The sequence below is a fragment of the Drosophila serrata genome, unplaced genomic scaffold (assembly GCF_035046125.1).
Source record: "Drosophila serrata isolate PLE 108 unplaced genomic scaffold, ASM3504612v1 contig_217, whole genome shotgun sequence".
Taxonomy (NCBI): domain Eukaryota; kingdom Metazoa; phylum Arthropoda; class Insecta; order Diptera; family Drosophilidae; genus Drosophila; species Drosophila serrata.
In genome coordinates this window covers 1015632-1043628 of record NW_028257115.1, presented here as the reverse complement: position 1 = coordinate 1043628, position 27997 = coordinate 1015632, and the positions used below count along the sequence as shown (strand labels likewise).

Genomic DNA, 27997 nt, shown 5'->3' with positions numbered 1-27997 from the left:
AAAGAAAGTCTTAAAAATATGTTCTTAAAGTAAGCACTTAAAACAAATTAGTTAATATTTCATCAATTCCTTCATGTTGTTCGTCGCCGAGTGTTCGGCAATGAACAAACAAAGCGCTGCTTCCTGATCCTGAGTCTTGCAACACTTAGCCGGAAAATTTATTTTTTGCGATTCAGCAACTGATCTCATTGATAAAATGTGCTTTTTCGATGCCGCATGCTGCCTGATTTAAAAAATTTTGGCTGATATTGTCGACTTACAGTAGCAACAATATGCTTTGGTTCCTTCTCCTGGCACTTAAATTCGTTGTTTTGGAGCCAAGCATCCCGAAAAATCTGTTTATATATAACTTTCGGCATTTTGAGGACACGCTTTACCTATTTTCACAACACAACAAAATTATTGGTGGTAACACTTCAGCCAACAAATCGATCTCCGATGACACTTTCGATTAGAAATAAGTTCACGATCACATAAAATGCACATAACCATCGGAAAAAAAGAACAAACTCCAATATTTTCATGCTATAAAGCATATTTTTCGTAAAAAACATTCCGTGGATGTCAAAAATACATAAAAAGCTAAAATATGCTAGATGCATTTTAAAATAAGCTATATTTCAAGCTATAAGCTAGATGGAAATTTTTCAAGCTTTTCTAGTTTCAAATATGCTAGAACTAGCTTATAATAAGCTAACCTGGCAACACTGCTATGGAGTAATTCTTCTATATAATTTTACTAGTGTATGAGTCGGAGCATGCCGAATCGGTGGACTATATATATACATATATATAGCTGACATAGGAACAATCGGACGATTTATAGAACTATGATCAGTAATTACCTATGAGTAGTAAGTAACTCTGATTAGTGAGTATCTATAACCAGTGATTAAGTATGATCAGTAAGTAAGTATGGTCAGTAAGTATCTATGACCAGTAAGTATGTATGTATGTATGATCAGTAACTATCTATGACCAGTAAGTATGTATGATCAGTTACTAACTTTGAACACTAATAAACAATGACTTGCAACTTTGTAACACAACACTTATCCGAGACGTGGCTGGTGGAAGTCACTTCGTTCCGGGGATGTTAGAAGCGGTTGGGAATCATATGCACAGATGTGCGAGATTTGTTTTGAAACAATTTTAAGCTATTTGAATGAAACTATGGAGTAATTCTTCTATATAATTTTACTAGTGTATAAGTCGGAGTATGCCGAATCGGTGGACTATATATATATACATATATATATTTTTGACCAAATAGAAACAATCGGACGATTTATAGAACAAATATAATAAATTTTCTATTTATTAACTTATTTTAAGCTAATTTGAGACATGACCATGGCCTTTATTCTTATAGAATTTTGGTTTTAGTTTTATGCAAATCGGAGTACTATGTATATCCAATAGCGAGCATGCCTATAACTATCCCATGTAAGTAGGATATTAAAATATACATTATTTAAAGTTTTAAAAGGGGTCTAATTACTATTTATTATTAAAAAAAAAAAAAAGAGAGGAAACAAAACTTTGGGAAGTCGGAGTATATGTATCGTTGCAGTTTGCATTTGAATTATAGGAATATCAATCATAACTAAGCTAAAAATATTCGATTTGATATTTAACATTATTTTTATATGAAAATTTTTTCCGATAAATTAAACCTTAAAAAACTCATAACTCAGTCTATAAGGCATTAATTTTAATTCGGAAACCTTTCCTATGTTAGTTTTTGTTAGGGCAATAAATCTGCATACTCAATGTAAAATATACAAAAATTAAATTTTTTTTTATTTTATATAAATTTTAACGATGTAACCCCTTATCCTTTTTTTGAAAAAATTGAACATTTTTATTTTCTGCCGAAGATGGCTAGAAAGATTCGCCTATTGATGCTGATCACGAATATATATGATTTATAGGGTCGGAAATGACTCCTTCGATGTGTTTTAAGCTTCTGACTAAAATTATAGCACCCTTAAAAAGTAAAACAAAGTAGTCTTAAAGTTAATTTAAAGCTTATGTTGCAATTCCAAAAATGTTCATATATACAAGTGACTTTTACTAATTAAAGGTCTTCTTCTTAAGAATTCTTCTCAAACGCAAAACTAAACGTTTAATTGGTGACTAATGTACAAATATTTAAGTTAACAACACACACAACAACAAGAACAACAAAAAAAAACAGCATAAACATAAACAATTTCAGATGGGAAATGCGCAACTGAAACCAATAAAAAAGTCAGCCCAAAAGCAGACAGATTCGAAGCTAAACAAGAATGGAAACAGAAAAAACAGATTTATGCAAATCAACAAATTTCCATCTAATTGTAAAGAAAAACTATAGAATGCCAAGCTAATGGAGGAGGGGAAGGAGTGCTAGGTTATTGGCCAGGCCCATCAATTAGCGGCCCAAGAGATCCAGCCATCGGAATGGGGCATTAACATGTGATTCGCCCGAAAAGTGTTAATTGCCATTTGATTGTTTCACATTTCGCAGGCAGCATAACAATTTATGCAAAGGAAAAAAGGAAAACAACTTTGTAAAATATATATTGCGCCATGTCTGGGCCTACATTTTCATTATGGTGCCGCCGTCAATATATTTTTTTGTGTGAGAAATTGGGACACAGCTAATGGCAAAATATTACCAAGATGTCAATGAACTGAAGTGTCTGCATGTGTTCCAGCTACATAGGATCAATATCTGCTCCCTACCAGATTTTATTTTGGTTTATTGGGCCCAAAGTTCAATGTTCCAGTGTGTGCTCAAAAAAAAGAAACCAAATTGTTGAAAAACAAATTACCAATTAATAACAGATACTCCAGCATAATAATTTATAATGACAAAGCTGGAAAAATGTGTAGGGAAAAACAGTATTCTAAGGGATTCTTTAAAATTTCTTTAGTTGACTTCTAAGTCATAATTCTAGTTAATAAATAATTTATGTATTTACTTCAGTAAAATAATTCTCAATTCCAAGAAACATCCTTTTCTGCCGAAGGTTCTTTCCTTGGGGAAATGTAGCTTATCATAATCTTTATGACACTTTTACCAATAAACATTAAAAGTTGCCTTGGTAAATAATCTACAAAATGGACCCAAAAAACTGGCAGCTTTTAAAGTGTATCACCGTTTCTCACTTCCTCTATATATTGTGAAATATATATATATATACGTATATATATGACTATATATACATAACAATTGACTCTCCAGAGAGTATAAAGCCAACACTTTAGCATCAACCGAAAAACTTTCTAGTGGCAATGGCTTCCGTGGCAGCACATCTGATTACGTATACGCCCAGTTAGCAGCTTTGGCCAACAGCCAAAAAACCGACTTTGATGCGTTTTTAAGTTGGTTCTTTGAGTGCCGACAGAAAAAAGAAACTTTTCCATTACCACATCAACAGGACCGTAAGCCAACCGGGGAGCTGCCCTTTTTTGGGGTCAAGTCGACATTAAAATAGTTTAGGGATTTGTATTTATGTTGATTGCATTGTCGGGCCAACTAACTGGCACTGTGCACGTGGAATATATACTATATATATATATATATCTGTACTATATGTGTAACCCTCTGCAGTTTTGGGATTTGTGTGGTGGAAATTGAAAAGTTGTGTGTGTTGCCAGCTATTCCAGAGATTTGTGCCATGTCAACGAGTGTAAAATGCAATTTCTTTCACTGCCAGAGGAAAGTATAAAAAAAAAAAAACAGACGAGATTGAAGGGTAAATATGGAGAACCGAAGATTTATATCTTTTGAGGGATTTTTTATTTGATAGAAAGGGTAATTTACTTATAAAAATATCTATATTTTTATCTATAAAACTATTATCTATATGTTTAAAAATTTTAAACAGAGCTTATAGCAATAAAGTGCACACAACAAAGTTTTTAACGTCAATAATTTTGTGTATTTTAATGTTATATAAATAATTATTCTACCAAAACCTATCTTATCCTTAAAAAGAGTATACAAAAAACCACAATTTCTCAAAAGTTCAAAAGTGCCAGAGACTTAAACTTTAAAGTGACCCCCAACCAAGTGCAAATATATCCACAAAATACAAGCGAAAAAGAAAACTCAATTCGTGCCACATGCACCTGTTTCAACTTCAAATTCACGAGATATCTATTTTTATAGGCGGCTGCAATGTCTGGCTTTATTCTCTCTTTCTGTATCTTTATTTTTCCTATTCCCTATTTGCCATATTTTCAGCCTGACCCACATTGACAATTTCATTTTATTTTTACTACTTTTTTTGTGTGTTTATTAATATGCAGAAGGCAAACTCCGCCCAGCTGTTGTCGTTTGTTCAACGGAAATGAAGTTATCTGACTTTTTCTGCCTTTAATTGCATGGATACAAGAGCGAAAAGTACTTTAATTAAAAGGAAGCAACGAATAATTGTTAGCAAAGTGCAGCAATTAGCAATCAAAGGAATGTCGAGGACTTTAGACAGAAATAGGTTTGGAAAATATGTTTGTTTTAGTTAAAAAATTAAAATTGGAGAGGGAAAAGATACCTAACAAACTTGTAAAATTCCAGAATAATTATATTTTGATTTCATTGATAATATATTTTAATGATCTCTCAGTATAGAAAGACTTAAGAGTAAAATTAAGACAACAAATATATTATTCTTTGTACCCATTTTCAGTGTGATTAATTTCCCAAATATTATGCACAGCACAAAATCCATTTAAGATATATATATTTCAAAAGCTGCAATACGTGAAATATGCTTTCCTAATTTAAGAAACATTTCACGTAGTTTAAAGACATCTTTTTTTCTTTAAGAATCCCAGACTAATTAGCCAAACGAATCACGATTCTTTACGGGTGTGGTGCGGTGTGATCCTTTCTGGAAGACAGTCATCTATCGCTCAGATGTCTCTAAACCGAATCCGCCTGTTGGCCATTTATCTATATCGAAGTGGCATTATAAATACAATGACCACACTTCTTGACATGCCATGGTCAAATTTTTGTGCATTTGTCAAAGCGAAAATAAATCACAAAAACGCCAAACAAACAAAACGCAACGCAAATGACAATTTTCTTTATTTTCTTTTTTAATTTTTTTGTTTTTGTATTATTTTCTTTTTTGGTTGATTTATTTTATCTTTTTTTACTTCTTTTTTTTGGCAATTGCGTTGCGTGTTTGGATGCTGCTTTTGTTTAGAAAGAAAGGCCAGCAAAGCGAAGCGAGGTGTATTCTATGCACTCGAAAGCAAATGGGGAATCTGACACAGTTTTCTCTCAGGCAGAAAGTCGGATTCAAATGCAGATACTACGCCTACGAGGCAAAATTAGGCACCGATTCCGTTGACAGCATAAAGAAAAGTCTCTTTACACACATTAAAAAAAAAAAAAAGAAAATATAGACATATATATATCATAATGCTGCTTAAAAAAGCGAATGCAAATTTCATGCCACATTTAAAATAGCCACTGCAATGTCTTGTAATTTATCAACGCCCGCCCGCACTTGGATATTTACACATGTGGGGAAAAATATAGCACTCAAAATCTATTAAAATATGTAAAGAAAATACCTAAAGGTCAATGCTTAGTATTTTTAATATCAATAATGTTTGGAGTATTAAAAAAGCAGGTAAGTTTATTTAAAAATTCAAAACAGAAGCTCCGAAGACTAATCTCCTGAATCATTGCTATAATTCCCAACAAGTTCTAGCCATCACAGAGACTTAAGCATGTTCCAAAATGAATACTGCTCCAGAAAATGATGAATTCCTCCTAAGACAACTGTTTATATGACTTATCTTGAAGATTCTATTTGTATTTTAATTAATATATTCACCATTTTTGACTACATCCTAGTACTAATTATTTTCGGTTATCTGTATATAGCATATATTATATGATCTATAGTACATATAGAGTGCATGGCAGGCGTGTGACTGCTGCTAAGAAACCGACGACGATGTTGCAATGGCCACGGCGAATGCAAAATGCAGACATTTCTTGACACTTCTCTAAATAGTTTTGCGTGCGACGCGCAGCCGGGGAAAAGCCAAGGAAAATGCGAGAAAAGCGTGGCGTGGGGGGGGGAGGGCGAGTGGGTTGTGAAAATGTGAGGTAAAACGCACACGGTCACTCGAGTGCCAAAATGTCCCCGCACGCCATTAAAAATGTTGCGAAAATTACACAGCAAACTGAAAGGTGTTCTAATGAGGCGTGCGCCGGACTCTTTTTCCGAGATTTCTGTGTGTAATGTGTGTGTGCGTGTGTTTTTTTTTTTTTTGTGGGTGGACAGAGGTGTAAACAGGGTGAAGGGGAGAGAGGAGAGTGTAGGGGGTGTGTGTTGCCTGAATTCTCTATTCGCACACAAAATAATCATAAAAGGTTATCCGATGTTTATGGGCTGGAAAGCAGCTAAATGGGTTTGTCCTGAAATTAATTTCAAAATGGCATTTTCCCGAATCAAAAGTTTCTTAAATATAGAAGATATAATCTAAATTCATTTGTCGTAAGGTTTTTAAGAAAATTTAAACCATGAGGTACTAAAATATACAAATTTGTATCTTTAGAATCATTTATAGAGTTTATAAGTCTATAAAATTAGGCCTATGATGAAAATATTTAAAGAACCAATCACTTTATGAACAAAACAAATACATAATATTAAAATTTACTTAATATATTCACTCAAATGTACATAATATTAATCAACAAGTGACATTTCATTAAAACTTTCACCAAAAGTATGAAGTAAAACATTGTTTCTCCCTATCTAAAGCCTGATCCGTCCTTGACTAAACAATTTCCACCTTAGTTACAACCCACCAAGCTTTTCCTCCTCCTCCCCTTCCTACTAAACCAACAATTTTCCGTACTTAGACCTTTAGCCAGTGGCCTCGATTTTTAATGCTGCAATTTTCATTGAAACGAGTTCAAAATCAAGGTCGCCGCCATCGTAGCCATAATGGTCATGGTACATCATCCCGGTCTTGGATCTTGAACTCGACCCCGGGACCCAAAACGATGCCATGAATACAAATTGTTGCATTTACAATAAAAAATTCATGGGATTTCGTTTCAATAAGCAAAAGGCGGTCGCTGGTCGGCAAGCAAAAATAAATGCAGCACCAAGGCAAAACGAATCTGTTTATTAAATAAAAAGGCAATGTGAAACATGAAGAACGACCTTTAGAAAGACACACCGTAACGAAGAACAAACAGAAGCACATGGAAACTTCACTAAATTACCAAGAAAAATATATATTTTCCAATAATCCAGGGAAGAGAATCCACAGAAAATGATGGAGAGACAGACGCAGAGAGAGATTAAGGGGGAACCAGGTAATTTGTTTATCCAGCAAAAGGAACACCTGCAGATTGCCTACTTGAAAACCCAGAGACAAGTACCCCTTTCTCTTTTCCTCTCTCTCTATCTCTCTGTCTCTGTCTTTTGTATTTTCCCCCTGAATTTCCCTCAGTATCTTTCGCATTTTTCCTCATTCTTCTGTGCGATTGGAATGCAGTAGTTTCCATTGGCAACACGAAATTATTGCGCTCATTGGAGGAAAATGTGAGGAAAAGCGGCAGACTCAAAGGAGCTAATGCAAAAATTCCTACAGATGAAAATATTTCTTGAGAAATTAATGATCAATTAAGGATTACCCTTTAAAAAATAGATTTTAATGATATTTTCCTAACTAAAGAGAGCTAGAAGCTAGAAGCTTGCAAAATAAAAAATTGATAAAGAAAAGTTTATATTTTGTTGTATTTACTTTACAAATTACTTTACAAATTGTATTTACTTTAAATTAATTATTAGTAATGTTTTAACTGAAACTTGTATATCTTTGATCTCGTTTCTTATTCAAAATTCTCACTCTTTTAGGGTCTAATATACCCTTTCTAAATTATTCAAATGCTTGTTTAGATGTATCTACACACACACACCGCACACACCCACCATACACCCCACCTGTTTTCCACTATCCCTCCCCCTCCCACACACACACACTCACTCCCACACATTGTTTATTTGCACAAATGCGTGCGCTTTCGTTTTCCCCAAATTTCCAATGAATTTCTTGGCCAGCAAATTGCAAAACGAGGTAAAACTGGACAATGTGGGATATATAGACGATGCCATACGTTGGATAGATATATGTATCTGTACACCAAAACTGCCTGTTGCTGTTGTTGTTTAGGTTTTATTATTATTTTTTTCTTTTTGAGTTCTCGAACATGTGTCTGCAACATGCAAAAGTAATGCACAACTGGTACACAGGGGGAAAAATGTGTTTGATTAAATGTTTTTTGAAAATTAGTATCATTTATCTCAGATATTATTGAGCTATACCAATATTTTCTTAAGGAAACCCCTTCTTTAAAGTCTTAGAAATATAAATAATAAAGTTTTCTTATTATTAATCCCACAAGTTTAAGAATCCCTTAATTTTTCTCTCTGCCACAAGTACTTTTTCCCTTAAAAACCAAATCTGCGATCGGATTCTCTTGGCCGGTTCTCTTTTCCATGTACATGAATTTTGACTTTGACTGGACGCTGCCATTTAATGTATGTAAACATTGCGCAAGTTGAAAAAAGAAAACCAAAACAACAACGTGAAACAACGAGAGGAGCAGTCAGAAGTAATAAAATTTCGATATTCATACGCCCCGTTGTACGGCAAGGCAAGAGCTGATTCAGACAACATCCAAAAAAAAATTTTGACTACAAAAATGGGCAAAAATGCAAAATACAATCCATGTGTTGTGTGTGCGCTTGGCGCTTGGCTTTTTCGGCAACACACACACAAAAGAAAATACAATTTTTGCGGCATGTTTTTCACACATTCGCGCGCAACGCAAGGAAAAACAATCGAAAACACCATGCCGATGCCGATGCCGATGCCGCTTTGGCTGCCATGGAAAATTCACATTTCACTACCGAAAACCCATATTCATTTTCATTTCATTCCCTCCTACGCCAGCTATATTCCATTCGATACAATATATAGGGAAACGATACGTTTCAACCTCATGATGATCATCATGATGACGATGATGCAAGTGCAAATTTATTTGCCACTTTGTTTCGCTCTCCCGAGTTGTAAGTAAAAAATTTTTTGAATTTCCCATTGCCCAGCGTCTTGGTCTGGCTGGAAAAGCCTCCAAGTTGATTGATTTTTCAATTGCAAACTGAGTGCTTTCTGGTTAGTAGTTTTCTTTGGGTTCTACAGTGAGGGAAATTGTGTAGAATTTCAGATGAAAACTAGATAGGATTTTGGGGGAAATATTCTATTAAGTTTTTAGGGATTTAAGGTAGTAAGATTTATAATTTGAATAACTATGTTTTTAATAAATAAATAAGCATTAAACTGGTCTTGGAAATATTATAAAATAAATGCTTGCATTATGGAAACTACATTAAGTGATCTACTTTTTCAATACTAAACTAAAGTAAAAGGTTTTCAATTTGATTACTTTTTCCTACTGCTTTTCCCCCCGATATAAACTTCATTATGTGAACTATATTTTCAATCCCAAAAGAAAGTAAAAGTTTTTCTCTTTCACTAGTTTTTCCTACTAGTTTTCCCCCCAGTGCACTAACCCAGTTCAATGAGCTATTGGCAGTTGATGGATAGACCTGCCTGACTGATTCTCCCAAAGGCAAATGAAAAATTCAAAAATTCTTCTCCCCTTTTCCAAAATTCACAGTTCAGCACGATCTTTGGATGCTGTGCTCCCGCCCAAGAGGCAATCGAATGAGAGATGTCAGGAATGCCCCAGTCCAAGGCATTCGGAGGTGCGATGATGCCTGGAAATAGCACCACGGCGACACTCATTTTAAAGTGTTTAAGAGCCTTGCTCATACAACAACAGCAAACACACACAAAACACACACCTTGTGCCCCACTCAGCACTAAAAATTACATGGGAAATGGTCGTAAAAACAACCAGAGGAGAAAAAAAAAAAGAAAAATCAAGCTGGAGAAAATTTGGAAAGGGAGGAAGGCGTCTGTCTCGTTTTTGATTTTCATTAAATTTGTTGATTTTATTGTTGCTTCTGCTGTTGTAATTTTGCCCAAGCAGTCAGTGGGTCTCATTTTTCATGTAAATAAAAAAGTCATAAACGTAAAAAAAAAAATATCAAAATAGCTGCAATGCCTAATCACAGCCATCAAAATTACTATAAATATATATATGTATATATCAAAGGAATAAAAAATATATATGCATGGAATATATTGAAAGAGTGTCAAGGCTTGGAAAATTTTACGTTTCGATTAGCCACAAGAAATGGAATTTTTTCTATCTCCCTCTCTCTTTTTATATATATTTTGTTATTTGTAAACAAGATTGCATTGTTGTAAACAAGTCGTCGGTGTGAATATGGCCAAGATGATTTGACTTAGCGCACGTTCTCATGTTTTTGTTGCTTGTTTCACTTTTTTTTCTTTTTGATTTGATTAATTCTTGGTATTAGAATAATTTATTTATTTTTAAATGCTTTTGGTGAAATAGTTTATTTGTTGAAGCTTTGATTTGGTTTTATTTTGTGGAATAGAAAAGATTAAAGAGAGTGTTATGGAAGATTTCTCAATTATTAATAGAGAAATTAAATAAACACATATCTCGTTGAATATAAAAAGCTTTTCTTGGGTACTCAGGATAAACCTTAAATCTTATTTAGTTATATAAAGAAATAGATTTAAAACCTTAGCTTTCCCATGTTGTTTAGGATGATTGGTTACGACAGATCCCTTTTCCTATATGCAATGCATATTCGTGTTGTATTTTCTCTATATCAAAATATTTTCCGCATGATATTCTGGTTCCCTGGCTGCGTTTTCTATGGGAGGTTCGCCCACGCTTTGTTTAACTTTGGCATATATATATGCTCTGGGTTCCTTACGCTCTACATTATATATTCATACAATGTCTGCATTTGTTGACAACATTTTACATTGCTTTATTTTTAACAGCTCGTTAGCCAAAGGCGGAGAAGGGCTGCGGGTGGTTGGCTTTATTTTCTTTTTTTTTATTTATTTATTTATTTTTTGGGTGGGCCGATGGGGTGTGGTTGGGTCAGTCTGACATTGAGCGCGTGCCAAGCAAAAACGCACGGCCAAAATTCAAGAGAGAAAAAAAAAGCACAGAAAAAAAGAGCAAAGTACAGCCTCCCCTCATTAGGGACAACACTTTTGCCTAATTAACGTAAATTAACTAAATTTAAGTCATACGATTTGAAATATATATTAAATATAACCTCAGACTGAGCAAAAGTTGTTTCTTTTTTGCTAAAAGCATTGATCATGCCATTATTTATAGTTCGAAACTAATAAAAACTCTTAAACCCAAAAAGAAAATTTATTGGATATGGAAAATGTGTGATAAATACCTATAAATAAATTTAGCTTTCATATTTCGAAAGGAATTAATTAAGTGCTTATGGTTTCAGAACTATAAAAATTAGTATTATTATTGAAACCGAAACAAAAGGTATACTTAGGATTTGTACATGAAAGTTTAGCAGCAATATTTAAAACTTCTTTATTAAATAAAGAGTTAAATATAATGTGGTATTTCAGCTACTACTTAAACAATATACAATTTTAAATCAAGCTTATTTAAGCATTGTTTAAGTAATATTTGATATGTCTAAATTCGTATAACAAAACAAAAGATCAGAATTTAATGAAACACAGATTTATAATTAACTTTCAAATCCTCTTTGAAAATTAATTTAGTTTTCAAAAAACAAAAATATTTTGACATTTCCGGTCACAATTTTAATGTTGTCAAAATCCCTGCGAAAATTAATTTTCAAAAAAAAGCATAAAAAAACAAAACCAAAGTAAATTTCATTTCCCAGCTAATTTCGAGGCCTATTTTGCAGCCGGTGGCGTTGGCTGTCATGATGATTTCCACCGAAAAAAATGTTAAGTAGACGCGTCAGCGGTTTTTTTCTTTCACTTTTCTAGTACAAGCAGGAAAAACTAAGTGCCCAGCAATTGCTGCCCCGGGCACAACGGCACAGCATCAAAATTTAAAACAAACAAATGGAGCGGCAGGAAAAAAAACTGAACACTGAAAACTGAAAGCCAAAGCAGCAAAGTCAGTCAAGTGCTGGGAGGGAGAAAAGCGGGGAAAATCGGGGGAAATTGCGCATAAATCTTTCAATTGTGTTTGGATTTTGGGCCGAAGTTAATAGCCGGTGGATTCGAGCCCAATGGCGATGGGAATCGGTTAACGAACCCGCCCTGAATCTGAATAACCAATGCACTTTTCTGGCCTTTGTTTATAGGGTTAAATTGAGGATCTAGGCAAAGTTTTGTAGAATAACTCCCTATCGTATGATATATTGTATAGAGAAAATGTTAATTACTTTATTTTACTTAATGAAAAGTTGATAGTTTTGATAGATCACAACACATTTCTAGGTTCGAAAGATCAATATTGCGAAGTGGTTCCCTTGTTTAAAAAGATTTTGATTAGAAATTACTAGTTCTAACTCAAAACATCAAGTGAATAATAATCGTTTAATAGAAAAATCACCTGATATATACATAAACATTAATTTAAAAAGATTTGTATTCAAAAAAATACTTGTTCTAACTCAAAACATCAAGTGAATAATAATAGTTTAATAGAAAAAACACCTGACATATACATAAACATTAATTATGCAAAGAAAAACTGATTCCTTCTTTACATTATAAAGCACTATCATAGTTTGCACTTTCCCCGATTTGTTTATAAAGTTTGTAACTATATAGATTGTATGAATAGATGGATGTAAGATCTAGGCATACCCTCACAATGTTTGCAACATTTTGCTGGTGGCTCATCGCTGGCGGAATCGGCAATGACCGGCATGGTCCCGAGCCCGAACCACTGACCACTGGGTACTGGGTGGTTGCCTCAAGTGGATTTCGATTCGGATTCCAGGAGGGCCGGAGCAGCTCAGAGAGGCATCTCAACGAAAAGCACCACAACTTGGACGCACTTGACACTCGCGACGTTGTTGAAGGATATCAAAAAGACACCACACAGCCACCTGATCATAGAAATCCGTGTTGTCTCTCTCTCGATTTCGGTTTATTTGATTGTTAACTCGATTTAACAATGGAATGTTGGCATTTTCGTGACACTTCTTAGTCTAACACGTTTCTTTATTTATTTATTTTTATTATTTTTTTTTTTTCGTTTTGCGAATTTCAAAACAGAGAAGGATCTCGAGATCGATCCGATTAGATCCGATCGCCGTACGTTATAGTCCGCAACAACTGATGTTGTGTTAATGGTTCTCGGTTCTGCTGTCTGTCGTCTGTGTGGGGACGTCACGCCAGGCTATTTCTAGTCTTTTTCGGCTTTCACATTGCGCTTTTCCGTGGAAATCGCCTGAGTTCGTTCGAGAGACGTTCAAACGTGAAACCTCCGCAGAGACCACTGAGTAGATATTCCGGGCGCGCACGCCTTTCTGCTCCCATTTCGAATAAACGAACTGCCGGATTTTCGAAATGAAAATGAAAATCTTTTCGGGTCCTCTCGCCACTGTTAGATAATTTGAATTTTTCACCAGTTTTCCTCAATGAAACAATGAACTTTCACATTTCCTATACGAAAATGCGTCCGCTCTTTCACTCTCAGCGTTTCGAAAAACGCTTTTTCGAAAATAGAACAACGAACATCTCTGCCTCTCTCTCACTCTCTCACTCTGTGTGATCAGCGCACGGCTCTTTATTTCGAAAAGTTTTCAAGAAAAGTTTTCGGTCTTTTTCGCCTGTGCACCCTACACCAAAATTGAGAGTTTCCATTTGATCGGGCATTTAGGATATCTCCAACGTTCTGACATCCTTACTAACTAGGTTTCTGGGTCAAGGCATGTGCAAGTGCCCGCAATTAGTTTAAACTTTTTTTACTATTTTAAGTTGGGGAAAAAAATTAGCGAAGGTCTCTCAAAGGTTGAAAATGATTGGAAAATCAGGAGAAAACAACCTTGCTTGTCATAACTCAGCAATTAATGGGATTTTAAGTGTTGCTTTGTGTGTATTTTTTATACTAAATAAAAATGTTTGCATTACTTTTTAAGATGTGTTGGTTATAAAAGGAGTTAAGGAAACAGAAATACAGAAAACATTAAATGAGTAAATACACATATTTCAGTCTTTGTAATCTTTTTAGCAGATTTAAACTGATCATAAAAAAACATAGTTCTGGTTCTATTAATCACCTATTTAGCATTAAAAACCTAAAGTTGTATTTAAAATATATTGAAACTGTATAATATGTAATGTAATGGTTCTCAAAAGTTTTCTTACATTACTCCAATTCAATTAATTATAATCGTATGATATGATATAATTAATAAAGATCATTTCCGGTGTATTCATTATATTTATTTATCAATTTCTTTAGACTGCTCAAAATATAAATATTAATATAGCATACATAACCAGACAGACATTTGAAATTTAGCAAAATTAATCTATTTTAAAGCCAATTCTTGACATTAAAGTTCAACGTATCCTAAATTCAATCAAAAATTCCAATTATAAATATAGCCTAAACACTTTATGTATTTCTTTTTTATTTATGCACGACTTCCTAAAATATATTTCCCCCATATATTAATTTTTATTTTTTTTTGTTTTGTCCAGTTGTCGGAGACTTTTCTTCTATTTCTATTTTTTCTTAGCCCCATATCAAGGAGCAACAATAAGATATGCCAAATGAAAAATGCGAAAAAATAATATTTATTATTTGGCCGGCGTCCAATGTGATCTTAACTGCACAAAATCCTTTGCAAAGCATCCCCCCGAGCATCAACGACCTTGAAAAGCAACATTTTCTGAAATAACTTTCGCCCGATCGGAGCATAATTTTTTGCGCCAATAAACAAATTCACAAATTGGGCAATTGGACGTTGGGGGGAACCGATTTCCAGATATAAAGTATAATTTATGAGATGCTCGTTGAATTTTCTAAACACAAACTGTGAAATCAATTCAAATTCGATTCTGTTGGGCCGTGTGAGCTATTATATATAAGAGAGAACCACCTGCATGACTAATCCACGATCAGTATTAGTCTTTCAAAGTAAACTGCAAATGTAAATTTAGAACAGCGACAACAACTAATTTGGTTAAATTTAGCACAACTATATTTTTTATCGCAAATAGAAAAATATACATTTAAAAGAATAAAATAAAAGCACAAGCCGTGTATGTACTAAAAATAAGAAAATTGACTCAGTTCCTCTGACTTTTGTTTTGTCGTCGCTGTCGTTCTCATTCGTTTGATTCGATTTAGCGACACAGAAATTCACGACATCGAGGAGGAGTGCAGAATTTTGTAGAAAATCATTTTTCAAATTTATGGCCAAATTGGGCGCAAGTGTTCGACGACGTCAAAAGACTTTCCAACAACCTCCCCTGCGGGTAAAATTCAAGGAAAATACGGAAAATGGGCGGCGGATTACCCAGGCGCAGCGACTTTTCTTCGATTGTGTCATGGGCAAGTGGGCGTGTTTTTTATGACGCCTTTACGTGGGCACAACCAAGTCTCTCAGAACTATGCCCAGGCCCCCCAGAATACAGTGAGTATCGAAAAAATATATGCATTATAGGTTGGATCACCTTATATCTTGCTATAATATTTATACCCCTTAATTTAATTCAGAAGCTTAAAAGACATCGAAGGAGTCATTTCCGACCAAATAATCTATATATATTCTTGATCAGCATCAACAGCCGAATCGATCTAGCCATGTTCGGACAAAAAATAAAATTTTAGACATTTTTTTTAAATTTGAAAATTTTACAAGGGGTTACTCGTTAAAATTGTTAAAAAATTGATATTTTTAACATTTTAAACTAAGTATGCAGATTTGTTAACCTAGTAAAAACTAGCACAGAACAGCTTTCCGAATTTAATTTCATGCATTTTTGGCTAAGTTATGAGTTTTTAAAAACTTGATTTATCGCAAGATTTTTCGTATTGAAAAATACCAATAAAATCTATACCAATTATATTGTTTTTTTTTTTAGAATTTATCTAGAAAATAATTCTGTATTACAAAATACTATATTTAAATACAATAATGATGAATAGAACAATGGAATAGATTCGGAAAAGGTAACAAATTTCTAAACGACACAAGAGTATTAATATTTGGACTTCGGAAAGACTGTTCCCATTTATTTTTTATACCCAAAACAGGGATTCTCATTTCAGTCAGAAGCTTAAAACACATCGAAGGATGTCATTTCCGACCCTATAAACCATATATATTCACGATCAGCACAAAAAACTGCGTCGATCCTGATTACTCCGGACGAAAAACAATTTTTTCCAAATTTGGCTAAAATCGGAAAAAATGTTAAGGGGTTACATCATTAAAATTTGCAAAAATTGGCCAAAAATTGAGAATTTTAACATTTGAAACAAAGTATGCAGATTTTTTAACCTAGTAAAAACTAGCACAGAACAGCTTTCCGAATTGAATTTCATGCATTTTTGGCTAAGTTATGAGTTTTTTAAAATTTGATTTGTCGCAAAATTTTTCGTATTTAAAAATACCAATAAAATCCATACCAATTATAATGTTTTTGTTTGAATTTATCTACAAAAAAAATCTGCAATACAAAATAATATATTTAAATGCAATAATGATAAATAGAACAATAGAAAAGATTCGGAAAAGGTAACAAATTTCTAAACGACACAAGAGTATTAATATTTGGACTAATAAAAACTAGCACAGAACTGCTTTCCGAATTAAATTTCATGCAATTTTTGCCGAGTTATAAGTCTTTTAAAATTTAATTTGTTCTCATATAAAAAACGACTATAGATAGACCATACTTTTATATAAAAACCTATATAAAATTAATTATTATGTTACGCACTGTACTTGTTGCTAAATCCATTTTCCCTTAGATTCCTAATGTTTTCTTCTGCCTTTGCGTTGCAGTCTTCAATTTTGGAAATTGTCATAAACAAAGTGAACAATTTTTCATGGGAAACTACATATTTATTGGCATTTTCATTTTTCCATCTTCTGCATTTGCCCAATCCCATTCCAATTTTCTATTTTTCATTCGCCATTTTCCATTTTCCATGTTTGCTGCGGCAAGTGCAATGTCAGGGCCAAACAAATGCACCGAAAAAAAGGGAATTTATGAATTTATTTGCGAATTTTTGACGTCTGCCGGGTAAAATTTATAGTGCACATGCTAGAAACATAAAAATGCACATACATTTGTGTGCGAGTGTGTGCATTTAATTGTTGCCACTGTCAAGCACCTCGCCCAGGGTCACATTCGAATAGTTTTGGTCTATGAGTTATGAGTGGGCTGACTTTTATGGCCCACTGTGCAGGCCAGTTCAGTCCAGACACCCCACTGTAGAACCGAATGTCTTAATGCAGGCATTGCTTATTTATTTATTTTCTTTACTTTTTTTATGCATAAATTATAAAGCGAGTAGCATAAAAAACATGGGAACGAGAAGGCACCAAGACTAACACAAATCGAGCGCGTCAGAGTTTTCTTTTTGTGTGGGCGAAGAAAAGTTTTCAGAGGCAGAGGCAATGGCGGAAAATTGAAAAACATTTTTTCGCCGTGCGAAAGTTCCTTGGTGCTTTTACTTTGACGTCGTTTCATAATGACGAAACGGCGAGCATTTAGTTTTAAAGCAGCAATAAACAAAGATCATCGGGAAGACAGCGGGAAATATTCAAGAGATTTTCATGACCGCCCCTGCTCAAGAATGCCTGCAGTTAGTCCAAAAGGTTCAAAATTAAGTAATTTGCAGATTTTAAATGGGAATATTATATACTATTTGCTTTGGTTGTGTAAACAACATTAGGAAATCCTATAGTAATTAATATAAGAAATATAAAATTCCTCAGACTGGCATATAATATAATTACTTTTAGATTCTTAAATCCATTTAAATATATGGTTGTTCTTGTTAGAAATAAATTTATAAAAAATCATGCATTATAAGTATTTACTTCTAAAACAATTAATTATATTAAATCCCTACTTATATCGTATATTCATTCCTAATATAAAAAAGAGCCCAATTAAATTTCCGAAAAAGCTTCAAAAACAACATCCAAATTCGCTGGCTGATTTCATAATCTGCGATAATTTATGTGATTACTTAAATGAGCAATGTTAGATCGTGGCAAGATGTGAGAAAAAACTATGCCAAGAACATCTAATTGGTCCAAAACAACAACAAAATAACGCTGAAACATTAAATTTTGTCTACACTGTCAGCGAAAATGTTGTCTCCACTTCAGTGGGTGGGCCGTAGCAACAGGTAAAGATCGCACACTTTTAGAAGGCACTGTTGGGCGACAACAAGCCACAAAAAAAAGATAAAGAAACACGAGAAAAAAATAGGGAAATGGATGAGTGACAACACGGAGCACAGCCGCTGCAATAAATAAATATTCAAATCGGCTAATAATGTTACAAAACACACACAAGATTTGTAAGAAAAAGTATAGAAAGATAAACGAATATTAAATACTCTTTTGGTTTATGGAAAACCTGATTATATTGTATTTAAAACAAGCGGACGAACTACGGAAGTGCTTCATAGTTGTAAGATATAACATTATAATTCTTTTATTTTTGTTGGGTTCAGTAAATGGAGAAATATTTCTTATCACCTTACCCCTTCTCATGTATTATATCCATATCGAAACAACCGAAGCACGTTTTGAAGGAAAACTAATAACTCATAATAACTGCGGTTAGCGAGTATGAATAATAAATTAATTTAATACTCTTTTGGGTACATGAAATTTACACCTTAACCACTACCGAGGAAAGTGAAATATATACTACATAGCAATGGGTGATAAACTTTTTTGCTATGGGTACAGTAAGATCCAACTAATGTTTTAATAACTGTAATTTTAATAAAAGCTTTTCTAAAGCTCTTGTTATCTCACGAAATAAATGTATTTCTTTCAATTGAGCATACTTAAAACATCGAACCAATTATTTATTATTTTGTTGCTTACCTTTCTCTATTTAATCTGTTTCTAAGCACTTTTTGCAATATTTTCTACATAATATTTGATAGTTTAAGTAGCAAGGGTTCCACTGTAAGCTCTTCACTCGGAAGCCCAGCTTTCGGTTGTCTTTTATTCACACCACAGTTTATTTAATTGATCTGTTTTGCAAATAAAAATGAACCAAGCAAAAACCCTATTGGGAACCAAGCCAGACTCCGATTGGAAAAAGGGCGTCGCAGCAAAAAGAAGAAAAGGAAATAACAAACTCGTCGAAACGCCGGCAAAACAAAGACGCGAAGCACAAGCACAAAGCGGAACACCGAGAGGCGAATAAGAGGAGACAGCGGGCCAGCGAAAACTTTGCGAATCCCACGGTAAACGATAATGAAACACACATAAATGCGAGTCTTACATACATACATGCATACATAGATGCCATTAAATAAAAGGGGGGCTGCATGAAAAATCCGTGCAGAGCTCCAAATTGCACCGAAAATATCAAATTTTAGACGGGGAACACACGCACATTACACACACGCACCCACTCGAAGGCACACACACACACAACTGCGCATTTACAGCTATGTATATAAATAAACAATAAAACAGCATAAAAAATAGCAAAATTACCTCAGCGCCCGTTTTCGAAGTGTTGTTGTTGTTATTTCTGTTGTCGCCTCGCTGCTGTATGTGTAGTTGTTGCTGTTTTCTTTTCATTGGTGCCTGCGATTGTTATTGTTGCTGCAGCTGCTGCACTTTTTGGGTTTTCCGGCACACGTGGACGGCCGATGATGCTTGTAACTGTTTATTGCACATTGGAGCACCGAACGGAAACGAAATGAGCACTTTAAACAATTAAATGTTGTTAAGATCAACTTTTTTGTTGTATTTTATTTTCGTTCCGGCATTACAATCGAATGAACGATAACGAATATTCTGTTTTTCGGTATCGACTACTCGATAACAGAATGTTCTAGTTGGGATGTGAAAATAATCGTTTTAATTTGAATTATCTGTCATATATTGAAAAAAAATAATAAAATATTAAAAACTACTTTGTAGATGACTAAAAATAGTTGCATCTTGTTAGAACTAGAATTTGATGTAAATCGATTCTATTCATATCTAACTAAAAAATGAATATTTCCATTCGTTGTGGTATTTCACGAAACAGAAACAGTATTTTATGGTATATTCATATCGATAATTTTCGGTCACACTGCTTGCAACCCTGTACAGACGCCGACTACTAAAAAAAAAGATAGAAAAAAAACGAGCACCGGAAAATCGGCGAGGAAATATAAAAGTAGCATTAAAAAGCGAGCCACAGGTAAACAAAGCGATCTGGCTAGGTTTGAGAGAAAATCCTGGATAACTAAGAACAGTTGCAGACTTACTGAAAACGTGTCCCAGTCCGAGGAATAAAACGCGTCTGCCAACAAGATGTCGGACATCTCCAGCGAGGACCTGCGCCGCGAGATACAGTCGGTGTTGAAGGATGCCGACCTGTCCACCATCTCGGCCAAACGGGTGCGCGAGCAGGTGGAGGGCAAGCTGAACTGCTCGCTGCTGAATCGCAAGAAGGAGTTCGACAGGATCGTTATGGATGTGATCAATGAGCAGCAGGACGAAGAAGATGATGAGGAAGATGACGGCAAGGATCCGGACGCCGATCCTGACGATGAGAGCGAGTCCAGCGAGGTAGAGAACATGAGCAGCAGCGAAGAGGAGGCCCAGAAGCAGAAGAAGAAGCCGGGTCCCAAGAAGCGGACGCAGCCCATCAAGCACAAGACGGGTCCAAAGAAGAAGCGTAAGACCCTCAACGCCGACGATTCGGGAACGGAGAGTGATGCTGGCTCCGATTCCGATTATGAGGTGGTGAAGAAGCCGGCCGCTAAGAAGAAGGCCAAGTCCAGCGGAACTACTGCCAGTGGAGCAGCCAGGAAGAGCACAGGCTTTACGCGCGCCTACAACCTGTCGCCGGAACTGAGCGCTCTTATGGGCGCCCCATCCCTGCCACGCCATGAGGTGGTCAAGAAGGTCTGGGCCATCATCAAGGAGCGGGATCTGTACGATCCAAAGAACAAGCAGTTCGCCATCTGTGACGACGAACTGATGAAGGTGATGAAGATCCGCCGCTTCCGCACCTTCGGCATGTTGAAGCACCTCAAGCCACACTTCCTCGACTAAGGCCCCAATCCTCTCCAGCTCACCAGCTCTCCAGATGCAAATACGCCACACACTAGCTTAGTTTCAACCGCTGTCTCTCCTGAAAAACAAAAAAACGAAAACTGTCTGGCAAACTTTCGGCTCCGCTTAGATTTGTTTGTTCCACATTTGATTAAGATTTAGTTGGCATGTGTTTCTAGCATTAACAATTAATTAAGACGCTTCTACACAAGCATTTTTATGTAGTCTACGACATTTTAAGTAACCTAAAAGAAAGTTTATACAAGGATCATGAATAACGAGCGACGACAAAAACAAAGAAATTAAGAGATAAAACGAATACAGAACGAATTGTATAATTTTTTGGTAACAAACTATTGTGTGTAGTTTACATTTTATAAAAGTATCAAAGAAAGAAAATATAACAAATTTAAGGCAAAAGTATCGATTAATAAAAAGAGAAATAGACGAGTGATGCATCTGAAATAAACTTTGGAAAGTAATGTTCTATTTATTTCATCTTGGGGAGTTCTTGAGGGTGCATTGGATACAAATCTGGCTCCAATCTTGAAACGATTTTAAAACTGAAGCCCATCCATGATCTGCAAAGGTTATTGCTCAATAAAGAATCCCTTTTTTTATTGTTTTTGCGTTTCTCACAATTTTTCTTACAAACATTTTTCACTTTTTTCTCTAATATACATATTAGGTGTGTATATGCAGTGTATATATATATATATATAATTCTCGATCTGATATATATGCCAGCGTGTATATAATTGAATAAATGGAATTACTTTGCACTGCATTTCAATCAACACTCCTCTCCGGACGAAACGAAACGTAAAAAAAACGGGGAGCAGCATAAACGTTTAACAAATTAAGTACGTAAACAAATACGAGACGATGATAAATATCGTTCACTAGCATATAAGGTTCCTCCATCTTATCCAGGATGATATCCTGTTATTCTGTTAGATATTTCATCCAGTATATGTTGAAGGAGTACAACTAATTATGCCAGAGAACGAACTATCTAAAATAAATTCAAAACAACCGGCAACATAAAAGGTTTCAAGGGGTGTAAATTCTTAAGGGGCAAGATTAGTTGATAGTTAAGTAAGAGAGATAGAGTCCAGGGGGTTAGTAAACAGAGACAATACTCCTGCGGCTAAAGCGAGTTCTAAATACTATATATCGAAGACGTTGTTAAATGCTAACAAAAAAGCAACCAAGAATTCTGCTCGAGCTAAACTAAGCGATACAATGGTAATAGTAACTTTGTGTTCTCCTTCTCCGTATCATTTTGTGTGTGTTTCTATGTGTTTTGTTGTGTGTTCGTGTGTGTAGTTCGTGTGTCAACAATTGTTTAAATAGTTTTACTTCTTCGCAAAGACAATACTTTCGTTGGCGTTGTTTGTTGTTGTTTCTTCTCATAATTGCTGGTGTGTTATTGTCCGCATCCGCGCCGCTTTTTCTTCCCTTTAGTAGCGGTAGTAGTTGGGCTTAAAAGGACCGGCCTTGTTCAGTCCCATATACTTGGCCTGCTCGTCGCTCAGCTCCGTGAGGTGAGCATCAAAGGTGGGCAGGTGCAGGCTGGCCACATACTCGTCCATCTTCTTGGGCAGCAAGTAAACGTCCGACTTGTAGCGTCCGGGCGGGGCATTAAACAGCTCAATTAGGGCCAGCGCCTGGGTGGCCGACGTAATGGAAACGGCAAACGAGGGGATGCTGGAGCAGCTCAAGTTCACTAGCCTACCCTCCGCCAGTAGGATGATGTACTTGCCTTCGGGCCAAATGATGTGGTCCACCTGAGAGCGCACCTTCTCCCAGGTCAAGTCCGGTGTGCGTAGGCCGTTCACATCGATCTCCGTGTTGGAGTGACCCATGTTGCAAACGATGCAGCCACTCTTCATCTTGTCCATGTGCTCGCGCACCACCACATTCTTGTTGCCTGTCGCCGTCACCACGATGTCCACGTTGCGGATTACCTCGTTCAGCTTAACCACACGGAAGCCGTCCATGCTGGCCTGCAAGGCGCAGATAGGATCGATCTCGGTGATGTACACAATGCAGCCCTAGATAAATAATTGTGTTTTATATATCGTTTTATTATGCTATTCTATTTAATCCTCACCTGTCCCTTCAAGGCCTGGGCACAGCCCTTGCCCACATCGCCGTAACCGCAGACGACGACCTGCTTGCCGCCAAACATGACGTCTGTGGAGCGCTTCAAACTGTCCAGAATGGACTCCTTGCAGCTATACAGGTTGTCGAACTTGGTCTTGGTCACCGAATCATTGACATTCATCGCTGGCACCGTCAGCTTGCCGGCCTTTGATAGCTGATAGAGTCTATGGACTCCGGTGACGCTCTCCTCCACGATGCCCTTCACCAGCTTGAACATGGTTGGATACTTCTTCAGCATCAAATGTGTTGCATCGCCGCCATCATCCAGTATCATGTTGGGCTGCCAGTTCTCGGCGTTCACGCAGCGATCGATGCACCACCAAAAGTCCTCCTCCGTCTCGCCACGCCAGGCAAAGATTGGGATTCCAGATTCAGCCAAAGCGGCGGCCACTTCATTCTGTAAATATTTTGGGATTATTATTATGAATTTTTAAAATAAATCTTTAGATTTTGTGTTTTTGAAGCTGTTTAGTATATTGTTACCTCTTACCCCTATAACTCACAATCTATATATAGTATTATCATCCATCATTCAAAAATTTTCAAATAAATTATTTGTTTTTAATGCCTAAGCATATGCATACATTAATTTATCATTCTTAAAAATGTTAAACCCTCGATAAAGTTCGTTTCTGACGTAAAATGTATTGTTTTAAGCCATCTTAAAAAGATTTCACACTCTCTGTAGGTCATAATTAAATTTAGAACTATTATTGCCGAGTACAAATTGATCTCTAAATGGTTTTAAGACTGCAAAAGCTATATAATCCAGGGTAATATTGGGCTTATGTGGGTCTGATAAAGTATAGGGATCGGTAACTCTATTGAAGAGGATTATTAATCATTAAATTTATATTTTTTTTTACATTTTCCAAGAATATTATTGAATTTTGTTAAATTTTGTACTTTAAAACCTTTGTTTTAAAGGTAAAAACATAAAAAAAGAATTAGTCAGTAATAAAGACTTTTTTTCAACTAAGCTATTGATGAATCTAACAATTTTCCACTATATAAAACACTTATATATATATACTATAAACATATTTAAACTCAGAACTTATCAATGCATCAATAAATCTTAAATAAATATGTCTCAGCATTGTGCAAAAGTCTATATATTTTTCTAATACATCGAACCACGCAAATGCGGTGTAAACATGGGGTAATATCGGGCTTATATCTGGACTGATAGGGAATTGGGCTGCACCCCTTACTAAGCACGGCACTTGGCAGTGGAAACTCGGAGCTGATAAGTCTCCAGGTGATACAGGTGAATCAGCGTGACGGCCTGTCGGGGACGTTTGGCGATAAAAACCTGTCACGGATGGGGGAGCGAGAGTATGCCTTGGCACTCAGATCGCTTCATTAGAGATCCCATAAATTGTTTAGTGTCCCTCTCAGCGGACTCGTGATAATTGCATCAGTTATGGAGCAGGACCGAAGACCAAAATCGAAACCGCAGAGCAGCGAATCGATGCTGGAAATGGAGCTGCGGCTGCGGCGACCCAATTCAGGGCACATCAATTACTCAGCGATTGCCAAACACTTGAGCCGCGGGCGCTTAATTGATTAACATGGGCTTGATTGATCATTTGTTTGCGCCGCCGCCTGGCGTGACAACAATTGCCTCCAAGCAAGCAGGCAAGCAGCCAGATCAAGTGACCTAAACTCGAGTATAAATATGAATTTAAATAGATTTAAATGAAATGGAAATAAGTGCAAATCTTAGCTATCTGTTTTTGTGGCGTTAGTTTTACATCTAGCTTATGACTTTGCAAATTTATGAGCAGCAAATAAATAAAAAATAGTCATAACTTAGCACCGAATCCCACACAAATTCTAAATAATGTGACGTTTGTCGGACTCACTTGCGTTGAATAGATGTTGCAGGCCGCCCAGCGCACACTGGCTCCCAGCTCCACAAGCGTCTCGATGAGGACAGCGGTCTGGGCATTAATGTGTGTGCATCCCACGATCTTGGCATCCTTTAGTGGCTTGTCCTCGGCCGCTCGCTTCCTTAGCGCCATAATGCCCGGCATCTCTTGCTCCGCAATCTCGATTTCCCTGCGTCCGAAGGCATGCTGGGCCGCAATGTTCCTGACACAGAAATCCGAGCTGCCCCGTGAGTTCTTTTGGACTTTTTCGCGTGGCGGTACATCGTCCCCGTCCTCACTGCTGCCCGTGTAACTGGCGGAGCTGAAGGAGTCCGTAGAGGAGGCACTTAGCGAGCGGCTCCGATAGCGACTGGTCTTCTTCAGGGCAGAGGATTGCTTGGTGGCTGGCGGTGGCACCACCACACTGGCATCCTGCGGCGCAGGTCCCGCCTGTTGTTGCTTGTCGCCGCCGCCAAAGCCGGGATCAACGACAACAGTGTCGGCCAGGTTGTTCATTGTTATGATACGGGAATATTTGCGGTTACTTTGTTGGGTATTTTGAAGCTCTTTTGTGCTTTGGTAGTGCTGCTTTCCCTGATCTTTTGAAGCTCTTTTTTTTGGTGCTGCTTAGGTCCTCTTTGTTGTTCTCTTAAGGCAGCTTCTTTTGTGATATTCAAACTAGTTCCTTAACTCCACCGCCTTCTCCGGTTCCAGCTTTCTCAATTCTCCTTCAATCTGTCCTGCAACCAATTGGCTCAACCGCCACAGATGTTATGTAAAGCTTGAAGTCCAAGCAGGATATATAGGATATGTCCAGAAAACACTCTGTGACACTTCCACGGATAAATCGAACCAACTCTTGCTGCCCAATCACGTGATATTCCGACGTTAGAGTGCCGACAAATCGACGCTTTAATTGTTTTTAAGTTGGCTTCGGCTTCTCCTTTGTTTCACCTCTCCTCTGTTATTGTTCTTGTTGTTGCTGCTCCGGCTCTGCTGCTGTTGCTGCTTCCTCTTCTTCGTACGTTTTTCGGTGCTGTGGAAGGCAGTTTCCGGGATTGCGGGATGTGGTATTATGGCAATGGCCGTCGTCGGATAGAGTTGGCGACGTTGTTGCGGGTGCGGGTGAGCCCAGGCGGTGATCCAATGGCCGATCGTTTATTGAAGTTGATTTTATCTGGAGAAAGAGAACTAAACGAACCGAACTAGAGATGGAATAAAATCGATTGCACAAGGGATGTATCGATATCTGGAGTGTACATCGATAACGCAAAAGTATCGAAGGGGACTTTCAAAATTTAAGTCGTAAAGAAACATATTTAAAAATATTCGAAGTTTATTTACAATTATTTAGTTGCAAACAAATAGTTAACATACTTCCGCTACATCCCCTCCTTCATGTAGCCACACAGCTCGTAATCATCCGCTGTGGTAACCAAGCGTGCCTCCGTTGTCAGTCCTTCTTTGTAGGCCTCCCTCTTGTCCACCACCCGCGACAGTTCCTCCAGCGCAAGTGGTCCCTGCTTGGCATGCTTCTGTATAAAGTCCGCCACCAGTCGCTGGTCCACCATGGACATCTCCAGGCTGTGGCTCCAGGCCAGCAGGGCCAACGGACGCTCGGCAGTGAGAGCCTGCGAGGGCGAGATCAAATGACGATACAGGCAGCCGCTTACCATGTGCTGCAGCTGCTCCACTTGCCCGGGAAAGGCGCAGGGATGATAGAGCATCACAATTGCGCCCTCAGCCAGGTTGCGCAGGTAACGTTGAGGCGGCAGATAGGAGTACACGCCATATTCAGCGGGCAAAGGGCGATACGCGCCACTGGAAATAGAGATTCAAGTTGTGAAACTACTCAAGAGAAAACTAAGTTTGTTGTTTTACTTGGTGACTGGCAAATGGGTGTACTCGATGGACTCATTCATGCACTTTGCTGGCGGCACATAAGCGATGGGCAGAAAGTGCTCTGTGAGTAGGGCTTCTCTGTTCAAGTCCGGCTGGTACAGACTGCGATTGCTAGTGATGCACAGGTAATTCAAGCTATCTCGGATGTCATTCGGGTCGTAATCCAAGCGAAGGTTGCTCTGAATATAAGTAATGAATATTTATAAAGCAAAAAGAAAACATATTGACATATTGACGTCTCACTCACCTTTCCGTCATCGCAATCGATTTCCCCAAGGCGAGTGTTCTCCTCATTGAGGGGCTTTTTATGTACTTTGTGTGGTTCGTTGGGACTTTGGGGAAACCATTTTCCTGGCCAGTTATCCTTCGGGATCGTGGTACTCTTCTCCATCTCATCCTGCCTCTCCTGCGGCGTCACCTTCACCACATGCGGTTCTCCTGGCGCATAGGGAAACCACTTGCCCGTCCAATTATCCGTTGGTGGCGTCGATGCCGTTTCCTGCACACGTTGCGCATTCTGCGGGATGTGGGGCTGGCCGGGAGCATAGGGGAACCACTTGCCCTGCCAGGCGTCCTCTGGGCCAGTAAGTGGCTCCAACAGGTTAACATGCGATTTCTTGATGGACTTCGCATTGCTGCCGGCAACGCCCAGCCAAAATACGACGATAATAGGCAACAAAAGCATAATAATGTAAATAAAATGCAACCAAAAGAGAAAAACAAGCGAAAACAAAAATAATTTTAAGAACTTTTCGTGCGAACAGCTGTTCCTAGACTTGGCGATGTTTACCAACTCTAAGCAAAACAGCTGCTTTTGGCCAT

At 37.1% G+C, this 27997-nt stretch overlaps 4 protein-coding genes across 6 annotated transcripts in view; 1 reads left to right on the top strand and 3 right to left on the bottom strand.

Annotated features, from left to right (window-relative positions):
* Window positions 1-20146, bottom strand: part of Mrtf (Myocardin-related transcription factor) — a 59948-nt gene extending 39802 nt beyond the window's left edge. Inside the window, exon 1 of one of the 2 annotated variants that reach the window (XM_086829551.1) lies at window positions 19671-20146. Coding sequence is in view for 1 of the 2 variants with exons in the window: in XM_020954120.2 (XP_020809779.2) it covers window positions 12814-12877 (64 nt within the window). In the remaining variant the exon portion in view is untranslated. Of the gene's footprint in view, window positions 1-12813; window positions 13529-19670 lie in introns of those variants that run through there. The other variant, XM_020954120.2, reaches the window with a different exon arrangement.
* An 81-nt stretch (window positions 20147-20227) lies between these two features.
* On the top strand, window positions 20228-21712 carry Non2 (upstream activation factor subunit spp27 homolog Non2). 2 transcript variants are annotated; one of them, XM_020954111.2, is made up of 2 exons: window positions 20228-20370; window positions 20432-21712. In XM_020954111.2, the coding sequence occupies exon 2, from the start codon at window positions 20484-20486 to the stop codon at window positions 21228-21230; it is 747 nt and encodes a 248-aa protein (XP_020809770.1). In that variant the 5' UTR covers window positions 20228-20370; window positions 20432-20483; the 3' UTR covers window positions 21231-21712. The 2 variants fall into 2 exon arrangements, with proteins under 2 accessions (XP_020809770.1, XP_020809771.1); XM_020954112.2 differs by having other exon boundaries at window positions 20232-20370; window positions 20426-21712.
* Window positions 21713-21820: 108 nt separating this feature from the next.
* On the bottom strand, window positions 21821-26505 carry AhcyL1 (Adenosylhomocysteinase like 1). The gene is made up of 3 exons (XM_020954108.2): window positions 25268-26505; window positions 23347-23796; window positions 21821-23287 (listed from the first exon to the last, which is right to left on the bottom strand). The coding sequence occupies exons 1-3, from the start codon at window positions 25787-25789 to the stop codon at window positions 22694-22696; spliced, it is 1566 nt and encodes a 521-aa protein (XP_020809767.1). The 5' UTR covers window positions 25790-26505; the 3' UTR covers window positions 21821-22693.
* Window positions 26506-26591: 86 nt separating this feature from the next.
* LOC110185333 (uncharacterized) lies at window positions 26592-27981 on the bottom strand. Its single transcript, XM_020954109.2, has 3 exons — window positions 27423-27981; window positions 27155-27354; window positions 26592-27094 (listed from the first exon to the last, which is right to left on the bottom strand). Exons 1-3 carry the CDS (start codon window positions 27858-27860, stop codon window positions 26656-26658), a joined length of 1077 nt encoding a protein of 358 aa, XP_020809768.2. The 5' UTR covers window positions 27861-27981; the 3' UTR covers window positions 26592-26655.
* Between the last annotated feature and the right edge of the window lie 16 nt (window positions 27982-27997).